The 19,901-nt window shown below is 41.1% G+C and overlaps 2 protein-coding genes across 4 annotated transcripts in view; both read left to right on the top strand.

The window, feature by feature from the left end:
• ccdc15 (coiled-coil domain containing 15) overlaps positions 1-5,096 on the top strand; it is a 35,364-nt gene extending 30,268 nt beyond the window's left edge. Inside the window, exon 10 of one of the 3 annotated variants that reach the window (XM_043676862.2) lies at positions 1,025-5,096. In XM_043676862.2, coding sequence (XP_043532797.2) covers positions 1,025-1,140 — 116 coding nt within the window. In that variant the 3' untranslated portion in view covers positions 1,141-5,096. The remainder of the gene's footprint in view (positions 1-1,024) is intronic. The other 2 variants (XM_087976474.1, XM_043676861.2) reach the window with 2 other exon arrangements.
• Positions 5,097-15,195: 10,099 nt separating this feature from the next.
• Positions 15,196-19,901, top strand: part of LOC122540727 (glucose-6-phosphate exchanger SLC37A2) — a 75,968-nt gene continuing 71,262 nt past the window's right edge. The window contains exon 1 of the mRNA XM_043676863.2: positions 15,196-15,626. Within this exon, the coding sequence (XP_043532798.1) occupies positions 15,565-15,626 (62 nt within the window). The 5' untranslated portion in view covers positions 15,196-15,564. The remainder of the gene's footprint in view (positions 15,627-19,901) is intronic.

The raw sequence follows: 19,901 nt of genomic DNA, 5'->3' as shown, positions 1-19,901 counted from the left end.
TTAGAGGTTTACAAAGTCATGAGGGGCATGGATAGGATAAATAGACAATCCCATTCCTTGGGATGGGGGAGTCCAGAACTAGACAGTGTAGGTTTAGGGTGAGAGGGGAAAGATATAAAAGAGACCTGAGGGGAAAGATATAAAAGAGACCTAAGGGGCAACTTTTTCACGCAGAAAGTGGTACATGTATGGAATGAGCTGCCAGAGGAAGTGGTGGAGGCTGGTACAATTGCAACATTTAAAAGGCATCTGGATGTGTATATGATTAGGAAGAGTTTGGAGGGATATGGGCCATGTGCTGGCAAGTGGGACTAGATTGGGTTGGGATATCTGGTTGGTATGGACGGGTTGGACCGAAGGGTCTGTTTCCATACTGTACATCTCTCTCATTCAATGACTCTATGTAACAAAGTTGACCATTGCTTAAGACTTTATGGAACAACAATATGCTATCAATTATTAGGTACGCAGTCTGTGCAGTTTCAAGTCCAGTTTCAGGCATCTGAAGAACAAGTACTTGAGAACAGACATCTGTAATCAAACCAACTGAAAAGACAGGTTTCACTATATATTTATCATACGTGTTGTGGTTCTGTTCGCCGAGCTGGGAATTTGTATTGCAGACGTTTCGCCCCCTGTCTAGGTGACATCCTCAGTGCTTGGGAGCCTCCTGTGAAGCGTTTCTGTGATCTTTCCTCCTAGAGGCATGGCACTCATCCACAGATTCAATCAATAAGCACATCGACCTGGACCCAATATACCGGCCACTGCAACGGACAGCTGGAACTGACAACTGGAAGCGGCAGATTCAAACGACTACAAATGCCGGAGGAAAGATCACAGAAGTGCATCACAGGAGGCTCCCAAGCACTGAGGGTGTCACCTAGACAGGGGATGAAATGTCTGCAACACAAATTCCCAGCTCGGTGAACAGACCACAACAACGAGCACCCGAGCTACAAAACTTTTCACAAATTTATCATACATTTTGTCTCCCTACATTCCCCCCTTCCCCCACCCACAGTGTATGTCAAAGCACTACAGTCTGTATTATCTTCATTCGATGCTTGGGATGGACACTGTAGAAATACCTCAATGAAGAAGATTGCATCAGTGCATTTGTGTTCGGCGTGGAAATAATTCATCTGCAGTGGGACGCTAAATTCACTTTAGCAATTAATCTTCTCAAAAATGAGTCTATATGAAGATGTGTTCAGAAAATGTGTCTTTTTTTAAAAATAACAATTGGTTCATAAATTATTTTGCTGCTTTTATTTAATTGTATGAGAAATTGAGTTTTAAAAATTTTTAATCATTTTTCTGAAAATTTCAATTGAAGATGTAATGTTTGGTTACGTTGAAAATATATCTCAAGACAATTTTTAAGAAAAAGAATGGTGATTTCTAAATTGTCTAATTCTAGGAAAGGATAGTTTAACTACCAAATGCAAGAATCATTATTTGACAACTTACAATTGCGTACCTTTTCAATTCACTTTTTTTTTTATTGCTTTTATTTTCCGTTCTTACTTGGTTTTCTAAATCTAGCCCCTTGTGAGGAGATGTCTAAATTTAAGAATGTTATCAACCTGCTAAAACCCTATTGTCCCCAGATGAATGTCGTCATTTACAGAATGTTCTCCACTAAATGCCACTCTAATTATTTTGCTGGGGAGAACATGATTGAGAGAGAGAGAGGTCAGGTGATGTGATACAGCCTTTTAAGTACATGGCAATTATCATCAACCTGCAATTTCCCCCCTCCAGGTTTATAAAGACTTTTAAGTTTACGTCTGCACTGGAAACTTATAGAAGGTCCTTGTCAGTAACAGTTAGATATCTGCTAGTTGTGAGGGACATTGGCTGTAAAGGTGTTTTCTGTCCTTTGAGAACATATAACAAAGTTGATCATTGCTCAGGCTTTATGGAGCAACAATACCTTATCAATTATTGGGTATGTATTTTAAATTAATGGTGTGAAATCTTTAAATTTGATTTAAACAAATCAAACATAACCTAGGACAATTTAAACTGGCCACTTTTTTTGTGTGATGCTATATTTGTTTCATTTGCTTTTGTTTTATTTATATTTGTTTTTTAAAGGCCAAGTTGACCAGTTATGTTGAAATACTCTTTTCCTGGAGTTTATTGGTCTCATCAATAAACAAGCAGGTTAATTTCAGGAAAGAGTAAATTTATATTTAGATTTGTATTGCTGGTGTCATTCTGTGAACTTGCTGTTTACATATTGATGCAACATATTGGCCAATAAAATAATTTTTAGAACACCTTGCCTGCTTAAAGAACATTTGCAAAAATGTCAGAGATAATTGGGGTTATGTTTATGCATTGACAAAAGATTGCTGCTTCATTCATGTATTTCATAAACACTTCCTGTGTTTTAAAGTCTTCAACTTAAATAGAGGCATTTGCAACTGTTTTAAAAAGGCAAAATTGGAGAACAATACTTCAAATTTCAATTTCCCCACATTATACCCATTTGCCACATCTTTGCCCTCAATTAACCTGTCAATTTTTCTTGCAATCATGTGCTCTTCACAGTTTGCTTTGTTTGTCATCAGCAAATTTGGAAACAGTACTATTTTATCATTTAAGTTATTTATATAAATTGTAAACAGTTGAGGCCTGATCCCTGTTTCACAGCGCTTGTTTTACCTTGCCAACCTGAAAATTACTCTTTTAGTCTATTTCTAATTAGCCAGTGTGTTTTTAGTCTGTTTCTTCTATCCATGCCAATATGCTGACCCACGCCAGCTTTTATTTCTTAGAGTAACCTTTTGTAGCACCATATCAATTACTTTCTGAAAATCCAAAGGTACATCCACTGGGTCCCCTTCAGCACAATGATTTCAGTTTCACAAAAACATGTTAACTCTGCTTTATGATCTTGAACCTATCCAAATGCCCTGCTATAACTATTTTAAAAATAGTTTCTAACCTTTTCCCCAATAGATATTCAGCTAATTGGGCTGTAGTTTCCTGCTTTCAGTCTGCCTCCCATTTTGAAAAAGGTTTTACATTCAATCTCTTGCAGTTAATGGGTCCATCCCTGAATCAAGAGAGTTTTGAAAAATTAAAATCAATGCATCAACTATCTGCCATATGTGCGAGTCAATGTGTGCGCATCAGTGTGTTAAGCTTTTTTTTCTTTTTTGGGTGGCACAGTGGTTAGCACTGTTGCCTCACAGCGCCAGAGACCCAGGTTCAATTCCCACCTCAGGCGACACGTTCTTCCCGTGTCTGCGTGGGTTTCCTCCGGGTGCTCCGGTTTCCTCCCACAGTCCAAACATGTGCAGGTTAGGTGGATTGGCCATGCTAAATTGCCCGTAGTGTTAGGTGAAGGGGTAAAATGTAGGGCAATCGGTTTGGGTGAGTTGCGCTTCGGCGAGTCGGTGTGGACTTGTTGGGCCGAAGGGCCTGTTTCCACGCTGTAAGTAATCTAATCTCACCAACCACTTATTTTAATACCGTAGTGAGAAAATTGATAGCCTTACATCTGCTAAGGAGATGTGGAAAAGCACTCAACCACGGGTTGGGCGGGGCAGCATTTGTTCAGAAAAATTGGGGACATCTGTTCTTAGTGTCAATGGAACAGTGTAAATAAGGTGATAATATTTGTTCACTTGTGGAATGTGTGGCTGTACTTCCTTCTCATGCTGGAGGCGTGCATATTTCACAGTGGGATGTCTGATAAATAAGTTGGTTTATATGAAAAAGTCAACAAAACACATACTCAACAGGAAAAGAATTTGTGATTTAATAAGCTGAGTGGAATATGCACGTAACAGAACAATTCTGATACATTTTTATGTATAACACACTGAGCAGATTTGAATTTATGAAGCTCAGCTCCCTCATCTTGACTGTTCTGGGAAGAGAATGTCTCATTACCCTTACAGGCTAGGAAAACACGAAGGCTGAAATTTGGAAGATGTTCACGTGTGAGTGAGAGAAAACATTTTTCTGTGAATTACATTCACTGACTGAAGTGTTCAAGGGACACAGAGAGAGACAGACAGGAAAGAAGCTGGTGAAAAGATTAACCTTTAATGGTCTGATTTGATATGGTGCTACAAAAGGTTATTAGCTGAGCCGTCTTGAATAGGTACTTTAACAATAGGATGATATCCATCAGGAACACGCAACCCATACCTCCAATAATTTGCTTGTCATTGATTGTGTCAAGAGTGTGGTACTGGAAAAGCACAGCAAGTCAGGCTTGTCATTCCTAATGTGAAGAGCTTATGCCTGAAATTTCGATTCTCCTGCTTCTCGGATGCTGCCTGACCTACTGTGCTTTTCCAGCACCACGCACTCAACTCTGATTTCCAGCATCTGCAGTCCTCGCTTTCTCCTAATGGATTGTGTGTTATTCCCTGGAGCTTAAGATCTGTGAATGTTATGAATTTAAGTTACATTTTGGGAATCTAAGATTTTAAAAGATACAGCCGATTTGTAGGCATTGATACTGGGCACGTTAGCTGAGCAAGGTAACCCCATAACCTTTTTCACATAGTTTAGGCTAGTCTCTCGTTATGATGTACTAGCCAAAGCAATTGACCATTTGGCCTGGCTGGATCAAGGTTTCCCACTTTGTGCATATAGATTAATTAATCAAATGTACTCAGACCTGTCAATGCGTTTCTCATCCTCTGCAAATTTTTGCCATTTTATTGTTGCTTATCTGATTAAGGACATATGGCGTTTTTGTAATTTTAAAATTCTGCATAAAGACAGCTTGTTTGGAGCAATAAGGGGAATAGCCTGAGGGAGGTCTTGGGGTAGAAACTGGCGCTTCTATTCTGCTAAAGGTTTTAAAACCTTAGCTCAAGCCTGGCTTGTAGGTATCAGTAAATAAAGGTAATAAACTAAACTGTCTGTAAGAGTTTTATATTCCAGACTACCACAGAGTATGATCTCCTGGAAGAACCGAGAGAGGGTACAGGTCGAGTCCGTCAGAGATTTGCTGAGCCGTCTTGAATAGGTACTTTAACAATAGGATGATATCCATCAGGAACACGCAACCCATACCTCCAATAATTTGCTCAGAACCAAATCTGATTTTCCAGAGTTCATCTCTCCCATCCAGTTATCATTGCTTCTGGGTGTTATTTATATCCTGTATGGTGTAGATTAGATTAGATTACAGTGTGGAAACACGCCCTTCGGCCCAACAAGTCCACAACGACCCGCCGATGCGCAACCCACCCATACCCCTACATTTACCCCTTACCTAACACTACGGACAATTTAGCATGGCCAATTCACCTGACCTGCACATCTTTGGACTGTGGGAGGAAACCGGAGCACCCGGAGGAAACCCACGCAGACACGGGGAGAAAGTGCAAACTCCACACAGTTAGTCGCCTGAGACGGGAACTGAACCCGGGTCTCTGGCACTGTGAGGCAGCAGTGCTAACCACTATGCCACCGTGCCGCCCACAAATCTAATCTAATCTAATCTGGTGCAGAGTGATGGAAAATATCTGGCCAATTCATCTGGTGTTCCTTTTTCTCATCTTCAGTCTAACTTTCTGTCAGCCTTTCTATAAACATGTTCCGGTCGCTACTTGCACCAAAATATGTCTTTACTATGAGATCATTCATTAATCCTATACCAGTTTAATACAGCTTGCTGTCGGGTCAGCTCCAAAACGTGCTGTTCTAAGAAACTGTCCTGAAAATATTGTGAACTCTTCCTCTAGGTTATCTTTGCCCATCTGAATTTTAGTCAATTTGCACATTAAAATCTCCCTTGATTATTGCCAAACATTTCTGAGAAGTTTTCATTATGGGGCATAAAGGAAGAAATAATATGGTTACTGTTAGATGACTTCTTGCCTTTATCATTTCTTCCCAAACTCCATTTCATCAGCTTCAAATATACATGTGTTCAGATACAGAGTTTTACCCTTTTACTCTCAATTTGAATTCCTCTCTTATCTGTTGGTTGACTATTAAATTATGATGGACAGTATGAATTTATCATTTCTTTTCATTGGCCTTGACTTTACGCTGACTGAGCACAACTTCCCAAATTTGATCTCCTGCTGCCCCACCCCGTCCCCCCCGTCCCAAACTTTTCATTTTAAAATCCTCTCTAGTTCATTAATCATACAATCGTCAAGGAAAATGGCCCATAATGTATAGGATCAGAAGTGGGCTATTGGGCTCATTCATTCTACTCTGCCATTCAATGAGATAATTTCCTGCATTATCATCCACCTCCCAAGTTTTTGTGCACCCACTAAACCGGTCTATAATTCTATGCAGACTATTTATGTCATCCTCGTCATTTAAGTCCTCACCTACTTTTGTGTTATTTGCAAATTTGACATTTGCTTTCCTCATCCAAGGGGTCATTAAGCCATTTGTAAATAATTATGGCCCCAGTATTGATTCATGCGGCATGCTAGTAGCCAGCCTGAAAACGTTCACCTTATTCCATCTCTCTGTCTTCTGTTAGCCAGCCAATCCCCAATCCATTGCTAATAAACTACCTGTAATACCATGAGCTCTTATTAAGTAGCCTAATGTATCGCACTTCATTATATACCATTGGAAAATCCAAATATATTCCATCCATCACTTTCTCTTTATCTATTCTGCTTATTTTCTGCTCAAAGAATTCTAGTAAATTGGTCAAGCATGATTTTGCCTTCGTGAAGCCATGGGGATTCTTCTTGATCATGTTATGTCTATAGAAAGCACTGCTACTACATCCTTTTACAATGAAATCCAACATTTTCCCAATAACATGTTAGGTAACTATAGACCCGTGAACTCTTTTTTTTTTTGTCTACTTCCCCTTTTAAATAAAGATTTTCCAATCTTCTGGGAAATAGCCAGAATCGAAAGATGTCTAAAAGATTACTACCACTACACCTGTAGCTAGTTCCTTTAATATCCAAGGATGCATCCTATCAGGTCCAGGAAACTTGTCTGTCTTTAGCCCCATTAGTTTTCCAAGCAATTTCAACTTTTGTCCTTGAATATTTCATAATTTTGGGATGCTAATAGTGTCTTCTCTTGTAAAGATTGATGCAAAGATTAACTTAACTCCTATGCTACTTCCAGGTTTCCCATTATTATTTCCCAGCCTTATTCTCTAAGGGGCTTATGTTCATTTTGGTTTCTCTCTCTTTAAAGACATTCCTGCTGTCTGTTTTGATATTATTTGCAAGTTTACCATCAAAGTTTTTTTTTCCTTTTTTGATTGCTTCCATTTGATTTTCACAATGCCCTGGGTAACCACCACTCTTATCGCATTAATTTTTTTTTCAATCTGATACTCTCCTTAAGTTCCCAGGTTAACCATGGTTGGCTTATTCCCTTCTTCTAAGCATTTTTCCTTTGGAATATAAATTTATCGTGAACTATGAGATTGCTTAACCTCTCTGTATAGACTGTTTGTCATCTTTAACATTTGCCTTCCCACCTGTTTTATGCCATCCACCAAATTGATAGTACATCTATTTGCCTTCTTCAAGTCAATTATATGTATTGTAAATAATAGAGGCCCCAACACTGAAATACATAGAAACATAGAAGATAAGAGCAGGACCCTATTCAATATAATTATAGCTGATTATAGAGTTCAATACCCTAATCCTACCATTTCCCTGTATCTCTTGACCATTTTAGCCACTAGAGCTGTAATCTACCTCTTTGAAAACACAGTATTTTGGTCTTAATCACTTTCTGTGCTAATTAATTCCAGAGGCCCACCACACTCTGGCTGAAGAAATTTGCCCTCATCTCAGTTGTAAAATGTTTGTACTTTATCTGTAATGACCCCCGCCCCCCCAAGTCATTGAGAACATCAATCCATCCATATCTAACCTGTTCAATGATGTTAGAGTTTTGTAGTTTTCCATGAGGTCCCTTTGATTTTTTTTTAAATACTAGTGAATAAAATCCTAACCGTCTCAATCCCTAGTCATACATCAGTCCTCCCATCCCAGGAATCAATTTGTTAAACCTTTGCTACATTTGCTGTATAGCAAAAACATCCTCCTTCAATAAGGAGACCAAAACTGCACACAATACTCCAGATGTAGCCTCACAAATACCCTATATAATTGCAGCAAGACATCCTTGGTCATGTACTCAAATCCTCTCGCTATGCAGGCCAACATATCGTTTGCCTTCTTTACTGCCTGCTATACCTGCATACTTAATTTAAGCAACTCGTGCACAAGGATACCCAGGTCTCGTTGAACAATCCCCTCTCTCAATTTATAGCCATTCATATGATAATCTGCCTTCATATTTTTGCTATTAAAGTGGTAACCTTTCATTTATCCATGCTATACTGTACCTGTCATTCATTTGCCCACTGACTCTCAGCTTGTCCAAATCACACTGCAATATCTCTGCATTCTCATAGTTTCAACTTTCACCCAATTTTATTCTTAGGTAAATTGAGATATTGCATTTAGTTCCCTTATCTAAATCATTAACATAATATTGATCCTAATACTGATCCCTGCAGTACCCCACACTGTCCTGCCCCTGAACAATGACCAAATAAGACAATCCATCTCTAAGAGGTGTGATAGCCTCCTGATACAAAGACTCCAGGTAACACCCCCCTTTCCTTGAAGCAGCACAGTATCTGTAATTCAGCACCCAGCTAGTAAACCCTGGATTGAAGCTGCTCGAGGTTCAAACACTGCTGACCTGTTTGCTGTGTGTCAAGTTAATATCCAGGAGTAGCCACATGCTACAACTGTGACACATTACCTGTCGTCTTATCCTCAACATGTTCCAAGAAAGTACTTAATTATTACATTCACCTTCATAATTAGTTATGTTTTTAGATATTTCATCAACCTGACTACCAGCTGCTATACTATTTTGAACATTAGAATTAGAATAAATGGTCATCACTTACCAGATATTCAACAATTAACCAGCTTCTTCTCCAGTGGCAGAGTAAGAATAAATTCCTTGAAACTGAAATTTAGGCAAAGGAAAAAGCAAAGTACCCCTCACCCCCTCCTCCTCCTCCCATGAAGCTAATTCCATAAATATGAGCTTGCGGTTATTGATTGGTAAATACACTAAAAGGTGTGATTGTAAATAAATAGTGGGAAAGGTGAGAAAATGATTTCAGCAAAAATGGTGGAGGACATTTAAGGAACTGAATATCCAACTCCTAACATATACCTAAAAGTTCAGTATTTATTCCAAATATAAAGTACAGTCTGTACATACCTAATCCAGTACTCTCTGGTCCAACAACCTCTGTTGACCGTTATGTTCTGAAGAATAAACTCCACAGTACTTTGGTTTCCACTGTCCCAGAATTAGACTGGCAGTTAAAGAATTCATCAGAATTCCTTACAATAACTCTTTCATCTCATTTGCTATTGTACAGTATTTCTAAAACAAGTTTTAAAATTTTTGTGCTGATCCCAATAGGTAAACTACCAAGGACTGGCAAATTCTGGGATCTGCCAAGTCCCCACGCCAAGACTGCCCGCTTCCATCTGTTAATTGCGAAGCATTCAGCCACATGTTATTTGCACACAACACAACACAGGATGTGTTTGAGCAACTTACCCATAATGGCAGTGTTTGAGTAAAAGTTACGCTTTGCCCATTGAATTCAGATCAGCCATTTCTAATAACTCCTCTACATGGACAAGAAAAACATTTGACAAATGTTCTCATCTTCAGTAGGTGGCTAGGGGCAAGAGTGGTATTTTCCACCACTGCTAGTATGTGGTATTGGACTAGAGGTAGTTCCAAAGAAGAGGCGGACTAGACTTGAAACATAACATTGTTTCTCAATGGACAGACACTGCCAGATCTGCTGAATTGCTCTTGCATTCTGTGTTTGTTCCAGCATCCATAGCCTATATTATTGGTGTTGGGGAAATTGCAGAATTTTGTTGTCACCAATCCTAGTTTTTATACTGTGCCTAGGACCTTAGTAGTTTTCAGTGGTAGATGTAAAACCAGTAGAAAGGCACTGGGCTTAGTTAACAATATGGCATAATAGCGATGTAGTTTGCGCTGCTATTAATTTACAATTCTTTAGAATCCTCTGATTCCAACAAAGACTGTGATGACCTCAGATTAGGTGGAGCTATTACTTTTTCTGAACTTTATGCAACATGTTCCCCTTAAGCTTTTTCCTCTGAGTTAACCAATTTTTAGATTAGCCAATACCTCATTTCTGACTTCACAAATGCAGGCAATCTGGATATTCTTCCAGAATGCATTTTCTTCAACCTTGAAAGAATGGTGGGACTTTTGCTTGAGGACTGTTGACCCTGTTTCTAACCTGTGTACTTTTATTTACTTTAAAAGATCAGATTAATACTCTTATGGACCATAGAGCTACTCTCTCATTATACAGACATGACAAGTGGTAGTTAAACCTGAGGGTCATCACACCCAAGATGAGAGTAGTTGTTGAGAAGCAGAGTCCTTCATGGTACCTTCAACTAGTGCAGGAATTTGAACTCACTGTTAGCGCCATTCTGCATCACAAACCAGCCATCCAACTAACTTAGCTAACTGATATGTGCTCTATAGAAATAAGTAATATATTCCTTGCAGTATCTTAGATTTTTGCACACGATAATATCTTTCTGATTGAAATAGCTATTCTCTTTTTGGGAGTTATCTTGGAAGCTTAGACCAGGCAATTTGTTGTTCTTGTAGTTTCTCTCAATTTGTTGGTCAGGTTTCATGTCTTTAGTCACTCTGTGGTTGTTTGGTGAAGTAGATTTTTTTCAGACTCTATCACTTTTCTGAAAGATTAGATTATTCACTCAACAATGACATTGGCTATTCTGTTTCAGAAGATAAGAACACTGATTATTTCCACCAGTCCTGTAAAGTCTGTTACTTCCTTCCTGTTGATAAAGTGAAAGAATTCTCTTCTTCAAACATACTTAATCCCATTCAACTTTTTCTTCTGTTTGGAATCTGCCATGAGTTTCAGAAACCCAATTAAATCTTCAATTGGTTACCTCTTGACTAGTTCATCAGTTATGGTTTGTTCCTGGGCCCATTGCTTACTGAGAATCCATCAATCTCCTTCAACTCTCCTGATGAACTTGAGGATAAAACATGCATGCAGTCTCAAAAGTGAAGATTTTGACTGGGAACAGTAAAAGCATTTTCAATTCTCATGCAAGTATTGCATTGTAATTTGTAGTATTCCTACGCTTTTCAGTTATTCTGCTTTCACCATGTAATCTCATCTCTAGACAATAACTGCTGCTCATTCCACCATAGAAACTGGTCTGACAGGTCGATAACACTTGCTCTTGTATCAATTAACGGGATGTCCATTGACAAGACAAATTGTTTTTCCAGCATCACACTTTTCAACCCAAAGACAAATTCTGTGTCGGCTGGCTCATCTGGTTGGGCAGATTTTCTTCATAATGTCTGATGTATTTTCTCCAATAAAAGTATTGTTTGATGTGGGCACCTCTTTTAATGTTGGTGGCTGCTTGTGACTACCAGCATGTCTGCTGTTCTGAAACTGTCTTATCTCTGCACATTTTCTAGGAGTGACCTATAATTTGTAACATTCTTTTATCCACGTTTGGACATTGTATGTCTGAGGCCTCTTGATGCACAGCACTAACAGGTTCTCAGTTCAGGTTGTAATTTTGCCCACTGAGCTGGTAGGTTTGTTCTCAGACATTTAATCCCCATGCTAGGTAACATAATCAGTGAGCCTCCGGTGAAACGCTGGTGTTCTGTCCCGCTTTCTATTTATGTGCCTTGATCTGTTACGGTGGGTGATATCATTTTCTGTTCTTTTTCTGAGAGGTTGATAAATGGGTTCAAAATCAATGTGTTTATTGATGGAGTTCCGGTTTGAATGCCAGGCCTCGAGGAATTCCTGTGTGTGTCTCTGTTTAGCCTGTGCTAGAATGGATGTGTTGTCCCAGTCAAAGTGGTGTCCTCCTTTATTTGTGAATGGATACTAGTGATAGTGGGTCATGTCTTTTGGTGGCTAGCTGGTGTTTGTGTATCTTGGTGACTGGTTTCTTGCCTGTCTGTCAGATGTACTGTTCATTGCAGTCCTTGCAGGGTATTTTATAAATGACATTCATTTTGTTGGTTGTTTGTACAAGGTCCTTGAGGTTCATCAGTAGCTGTTTCAGTGTGATGGTTGGTTTGTGTGCTACCATGATGCCAAGAGATCGAGTAGTCTGGTAGTCATCTCCAAGATGTCTTTGATGTATAGTAGTATGGCTAGAGTCTCTGGGCATGTTGTGTCTTGTTTGGATTTGTTGTTTAAGAATCAGTGGATTGTGTTCATTGTTCTTGAATACACTATTTTTCTTCTGCTTGTAGTTCCTGGGTACTGCAGTGTGTTGTGACCTGTTTAAATAACGTCCAGGTGCAGCTCTGTTAGTGGGTATTGGGATGATTGCTCCTGTCGTTAACTATCTGGTCTGTGTGTGTTGCTTTCCTGTGGACGCTGGTCTGCAGTTCTCCATTGACTGTTCGTTCCACGGTGACATCTAGAAAGGGGAGTCTTGTTGTGCTCTTCCTCTTTGGCAAAATTTATGCCAGCAAGGATGTTGTAAATGATATTGTAGGTTTCCTCTAATTTGTTCCGTTTCATGATGAGAAAGGTGTCATCCACATAGTGGACCCAAAGCTTGGGTGGATCGTGGACAGGGCTGTTCGTTTGAGTCTCTGCATTACTCGTTCTCCTAAGAATCCTGATATTGGTGATCCTATGGGTGTCCCATTGATTCGTTTGTAAGTCTTTTCATTGAAGGGGTGAAGTGGGTAGTGAGGCACAGGTCTACTTGTTTGAGGTTGCTGCCCTTGCTGATGGAGTTGGTGCTGTCTGGAGTTTGTCCTTGGATCGTCTAGTAGTGAGGCCAGTGTTTCTTTGGCCTGGCTGATGTTAATTGATGTAAATAGAGCCGTAACGTCGAAGGAGAATTGCAGAGATGTGGACAAAAAGAACTTCTTAGCAGCACTGGAGTCAACCCTGAAAGACAATGCAATCATGGAAGAAACTCAGCAGACCATCAGACAGACAGTAGCACCAACACTAAGCAGGAAGATAGAAGGGACACCCTCAACACAGGAAAGGAAAGCCCAGAAGGATTCAGAAGAGACAAATCTTGTAATCCTATCTGCAGACAAAGGGCACATGACCGTCATCCTAAATAGAATACAGTACATTGAAAAGGTGAACTCACTGCTCACAAATATCCACACCTTCCAACAGGTGGCGATAGACCCAACTCCACAGCTAGAAAACTATCACAGCAGCACTGAAGAAACTCCATAAATCAGGCGAGATTAACAAGACAGATTTCCAAAGAAAGAAACCTGATGGATCACATCCCGCTTCTAAGGATTATCTAAGGTACAAAACCAGGGCCCCCCCAGATGGATCGTCTCACTCCCTGGCACACCAACATACAGACTAGCAAAGGAACTTCACCGTAAACAGATACACCTAGTAGAACACTCCTGCCACTCCATCCACTCCACCCAAGAATTCCTGAACATCATCAAGATACCAAGATAGAAGAGGGCAAAGTCATAGTCTCCTTCGACCTAACAGCTCTTCACATCAATTAACATCACCCTAGCCAAAGAAACTGACCTCACTACTAGACAATCCAAGGACACAAACACCAGACAGCACCAACTCCATCAGCAAGGACAGCATCCTCAAGCTAGTAGACCTGTGCCTCACTACCCACTTCACCTTCAATGAAATGACTACAAACAAATCAACGGGACACACATGAGATCACCAATATTCTTGGCAGAAGCACTAATGCAGAGGCTCAAACAAACAGTCCAACCCAAGCTTTGGGTCCACGCTGTGGATGACATCTTTGTCATCATGAAACGGAACAAATTAGAGGAAACCTACAATATCGTTAACAAGATCCTTACTGGCATAAAGTTCACGAAAGAGGAAGAGAACAACAGACTCCCCTTCTTAGATGTCACAGTGAAATCAACAGTCGACAAAGAATTGCAGACCAGTGTATATAGGAAAGCAACACATAGACCAGATACTCAACTACAGAGCATATTCATGAACAACAGGTACCCGATGAACACAGTCCACTGATTCTTAAACAACAAACCCAAACAAGAAGACACAACATGCCCAGAGACTCTAGCCACACTACCAAACGTCAAAGACATCTTGGAGATGACTACCAGACTACTCTGACCTCTTGGCATCACGGTAGCCCACAAACCTATCAACACACTGAAACAGCTACTGATTCTAAAGGACCCTCTACCAGCAACCAAAAAAAATGTCATTTGCAAGGACTGTAACAAGCAAATGCAGGAGGTCACAGTGGATCAGGCAGCACATAGAGGGAGGGAAGGCAAGCTGACATGTTGAGTCTAGATGAGCTTATCGGAGCGCCTAAAACATTTTGACTTATGTCTGATAAACCAAATGGCATAGGAACAGGAGCGCATTTAATACCAGTCAAATGGATAAAGTGGTGCTGGAAAAGCACAGCAAGTCATGCAGCAGCCGATGAAAACCGACGTTTCGGGCAAAAGCCCTTCATCAGGAAAGCTGCTGTGCTTTTCTAGTACCACTCTAATCTTGACTGTAATCTCCAGCACCTTCACTCTTCTTCACCTTTGCCCACTTCAATATATGTCATCCACAGTATTCCCATAACCCTCTATGCCATTGATAATCAAAAATATATCACTATGCTTTAAACAAACAGACTGAGCTGTCATAGCCTTTGGGATGCATTCACTACCCTCTGAGCAAAAACACGACTTCTCCTCCTCTCAGCCTTAAGTGGCCTCCACCTGATTTTTAAAGGGTGCCCCTTGGTTCTAAATATCCTCCCTGCACCAATTCATCAAGTATTTCACACAGTTCAATTCCGCGCGTTTCTTATAGTATGCAAAAATCTGATAGATCAAAATGGAGTACAGTTCTCAATGTGCCTTCGGCCGATAGAAAATCAAATGCATTTTGATGCAGTGAGTGAGTCATCAACGTTGCCCATCCCTTGGCGAGAAAACGCCAATCACCGCTTTAGCTGGAGAGGGAGATTGAGATTTTTTGATCTGAGCTCCACCCAGTGTGAGCACTGCACCCGTCAGTTTCATTGGTTTGCTCTCTCGTCACTCTCCGGAGGGTCACATGCAGCTGGAAGTGGCAGCGCTCTGGGTCTGGGCTGCTTGTTCAGGGAGCTGACCTATCGATGACAGCATTCATGTGATTAAATTCTTCCCCCCCCTCAGCTGATCAGTCCCGGAAGCGTTCCGCTGTGTAACATATGTCACCTTGCCCTGCGGTTGGCTACATGATGCATTGTTTCCATGTAATTTGTTACATCATCCGGGCCGGATGGAGACCGGAGTAGTTTTAAACCGGGAGCCCTCAATCCCGGACTCCCCAAGACCATTCCCCGGGCCGCAATTACTGAAACCGACAAAGTGAGACCGGGGGCTCCTTGTGGAGTTTACCAGCTCGGGTCCTGGCTTGTTCTGTCGTGTCGTTTTAACACGGAAATCAACATCGTTACCGACTGAATCATGGCAAGGGCTGCCATACCTCCAGGAATCCGCTGTATTCAGGCGTTTTCCAGAGACAGCTGGTAAGGATTGTGTACGATATTATACCTAGTCGGGTGTCCTGGTGAAACCGGGGTTGTGTTGCCCGGTAACTGAGTCTTTAGACAAAATGCATTCCCTCCCCCCACTGGCCCTTCAACTCCCATTCCAGGCAAGAAACAAAGCCATGGTCTTTGTGTGTCGCTACATTGTGTGACCGTCCCTGTCTTGTCTGTCCATCTTCCTTTTGCCAGCAATATAATTTCCTCGGCTCTGTGCTTTTGTTACTTATCTGGTGCGAATCACTCCCTTAATAGCTGGCTCGCAGAGTCTGCAAGTTTTACTTCTGTCTGCAAGCGGGTACCACCTTTCACTGTAGTTCCTGAGCTCCCTCCTCGCCTGTCATTACCTGCTGCCATGCTCCTTCTCCTTATCCTCTCCCACAGTACCATGACCTCTCTCATTTTCAATCGTGCGTTCATTTGTTCAAACCACTTTCTTTTCCCACTGTATAACAGTCATTGCAACGATTTTCTCCTGTCCAGTTTTCTTGCTAAGTTTCAGATCTTTAGTACGAGTTCTCCTAATCAATTCAGCCAACTGTTTCTTCCTGACTTCCAAAGATAATTTTGCAAAATTGTACAGTGTTGTAATAAAAGCAAAACACAGCAATGTGTTGGAGATCTGAAATAAAACAGAAGGTGTGGAAGAAACTCACCAGGACTGGAAGCATTGTGGAGAGAGGAAGCTTTTGAGTCCAATATGAGGGGTCACAATTTCAAGATTGTCAACACGAGAGCTAGGAGTGAGAGCAGGAGAAACCTCTTTACTCAGAGAGTTGCTAGGGTTCGGAAAGTGCTGCCTGGTGGTTCAGTGGTTAGCACTGCTGCCTTGTAGCGCCAGGGACCTGGGTTTGATTCCAAACTTGGGCGAAGGTCTGCGTGGAGTTTGGACATTTCCCCCATGTCTCCGGGTGCTCTGGTTTCCACAGTCCAAAGATGTGTAGGTTATTTGAATTGTGTTCAGGGATGTGTAGGTTAGGTGCATTGGTCGGGAGTGGTGGGGGGGAGGGGGTGGATGGGGAGATGTAACGTTGTAGGGGAATGGGTCTGGGTAGGATACTCTTCAGAGAGTCTGTGTGGCCATTTTTGGCCAAATGACCAGTTTCCGCACTGCAGGGATTCTATGGGAGAGCGTTGTACTCTTGCTGTCTGATTATATATGACATGTAAAATCAATGATGTCTGAGGCTTGGTGATAAATTAGCTAGCTGGTGAGTTTGTGCTGCGGAATGATGTCAACAATCCAAGTTCAGTCCCAGTGCGAGCTCTGTGAGCTCATTGAGATTGACTTGCCTTCCCTTGCCGTAGCCTTGTGCCCCTCAAGATGCCTAACCACTCCCCTCGCTCAAATGGAGGGCAATGTTTTTTGTGCGCAATGGCTAATAATGTACCTACACCATTGTTGTGATAATGCAGAATACGGCAGGCATTTAGAACTTTTCATGCTCTTCAGTTTTTCATCTATTCGAGATGTGTTACAGCTGTGTATAGCACAATTTCTCAGTCAAATGTTTGTGTGGTATTATGATGTGTAATTGTGTCTAGTCTTTCATTTGACTTTGTCACCTTTTTAAAAGAATAGGTTGCTACAAGTTTAGAAATGCAGAGAAGCAATTTTATTTTTAATCAGCATCTCATTTGTATGTTGTCTGTTAAAGCATAGATCCTGAGTGGTGTTAACATGTTAGATGTGGAGAAGATGTTTTCTCTTATGGGAGAATCTGATTTTGTACTGATTTTAAAAAAACAGGGACACCCATTTAGGCAATAGCTTCATCCCTAGCATTTTAGTACGCAAATGTACGCAGGGGTTAGCATTCTCAGCACCAGGGACTCAGGTTCAATCCCAACCTCCAGGCGACTGTATTTGTGGCGTATGCACATTCTCTCCATTTCTGTAGGTTTCCACTGGGTGCTTGGTTTCCTCTCATTGTCCAAGGATGTGTAGGTTAGGTGGACTGGCTGTGGGAAAGGCTAGGAGGTGTGATCTGGTTGGGATGCTAGTCGGAGTGTTGGTGTGGTATCAATGGGCTGAATGGCCTGCTTCCATACTGCAGGGATTCTGATTCAAAATGGATGAGAAGTTTTAAGAGTCACAAGTCTCTAGCACACACTCTGCTTCTGACCCCTTCTTCAGGAAGGGAGAGTCTCTCTGAATAATTTTTAGTCCGATGGATACGTTTGCTAAACTTTCAACTCCCTTGCTTATCGGGTGGGCAGAAATGTAGGTTTGAGGTCATTCTCCACAGTCATAATGTTGTTAACTGGTGAAGCGGGTTTGAGGGGCTGAATGGCCTACCTCTAGTTGTGTTTAAAGACTAAACTGCATTGGAAATGGTCTAGCTCTCTGGCGTGTTGCTCAGCTCTGCTTTGCTTCCATTGGGTTGGACTGAAATGGCAGACCTTGGATAATTTGGGCGTAATACCATTTGCAGCAGAATTTCAGGTTATAACATAAAAGCAACTGTGTCTGATGTCTGTATTCCTTAAATTGAAATAAGAATAGTGAAAGTCTTTTTTTGGTTGACAGGCAACAGAACTGAAACTGCTGACATTACATGCTCCTGTTCTCTTGAACCCATCCCCTCTTCAATTGCTTTCCTCTGTTATTGAGTCATCTACAGTTTGACATTAGTCACATGAAATAGGATATCTGAAAAACTGTCAGAGCTGTATATATAACTTTACATTATATTAACTACTTCATCCCTGGCATTTTAGTATGCAAATGTTAACAACATGTTCATTTAGCTTAAATTTGTAACATTTTAAATTGAAGTAGTATTGTATTTATACAACAACCATTCACAACCTCAAGCATGTACCACAAGTACTTCAGAAGTATTTTTTAAAACGTTATTAAGTCTTGTCACTTTTATTGTGTCCAAGGATATTTTGACCACATTGAAGTCAACAATAAAAAGGCCATTGGTTAATATGATCTGACTATGTTTACACTGCAAGTCTGTGGAAGTAATTTGCAGTTGAAGTATTAGAATTCAGGAGGAGTAGGGGTTAATTAGAGTCATAGAGATGTACAGCATGGAAACAGACTCTTCGGTCCAACTCGTCCATGCCAAACAGATATCCCAACCCAATCTAGTCCTACCTCCCAGCACCCGACCCACATCCCTCCAAACTGTTCCTATTCGTATACCCATCTAGATGCCTTTTAAATGTTGCAATTGTACTAGCCTTCACTACTTCCTTTGACCGCTCATTCCATACACTTACCATCCTCTGCATGAAAAAGGTACCCCCAGGTCTTTTTTTTAAATATATATATCTTTTCCCTCTCACCCTAAACCTATGCCCTCTAGTTCTGGACTCCCCCACCTCAGGGATAAGAACTTGTCAATTTACCCAATCCATGTCCCTCATGATTTTGTAAACCTCTATAAGATCACACCTCAGCTCTGACTCTCTAGGGAAAACAGCCCCAGTCTATTCAACCACTCCTTTTAGCTCAAATCTTCCAACCCTGGCAACATCCTTGTAAATCTTTTCTGAACCCTGGCAACATCTTTCCGATAGGAAGGAGACCAGAATTGCATGCAATATTCCAGAATTGCCTTAACCAATGTCCTGTACAGCTGCAACATGACCTCCCAACTCCTGTACTCAATACTCTGACGAGTAAAAGAAAGCATACCACACACCTTCATTATTCTATCTGCCTGCGAATCTACTTTCAAGGAGCTATGAACCTGCATTCCAAGGTCACATTGTTCAGCAACACTCCCTCGGACCTTATCATTTAAGTGTATAAGTCCTGTTAAGATGTGCTTTCCCAAAGTGCGCACCTTGCATTTATCTAAATTAAACTCCATCTGCCACTCCTCAGCCCATTGGCCCATCTGATCAAGATCCCATTGTAATCCGAGGTAACCACCTTTGCTCTCCACTCCACTTCCAAATTTGGTGTCATCTGCAAATTTACTAACTATACCTCCTATGTTCATATCCAAATCATTTTTATAAATGACTAAAGGTAGTGGACACAGCACTGATCCTTGTGGCACTTCACTGGTCACAGGCCTCGTCTGAAAAACAACCCTCCACCACCACCCTCTTTCTTCTACCTTTGAGTCAGTTCTGTATCCAAATGGCTATTCTCCTTGTATTCCATGGGAAACCTTGTTGAACGCCTTACTGAAGTCCGTCTACTGCTCTGCCCTCATCAATCTTCTTTGTTACTTCTTCAAAAACTCAATCAAGTTTGTGAGGCATGTTTTCCCATGGACAAAGCCATGTTGA

Source organism: Chiloscyllium plagiosum, unplaced genomic scaffold (assembly GCF_037043375.1).
Source record: "Chiloscyllium plagiosum isolate Xiang-an unplaced genomic scaffold, Cpla_swu_hap1 HiC_scaffold_29, whole genome shotgun sequence".
NCBI lineage: Eukaryota > Metazoa > Chordata > Chondrichthyes > Orectolobiformes > Hemiscylliidae > Chiloscyllium > Chiloscyllium plagiosum.
This window is presented reverse-complemented; position numbering and strand designations above follow the sequence as displayed.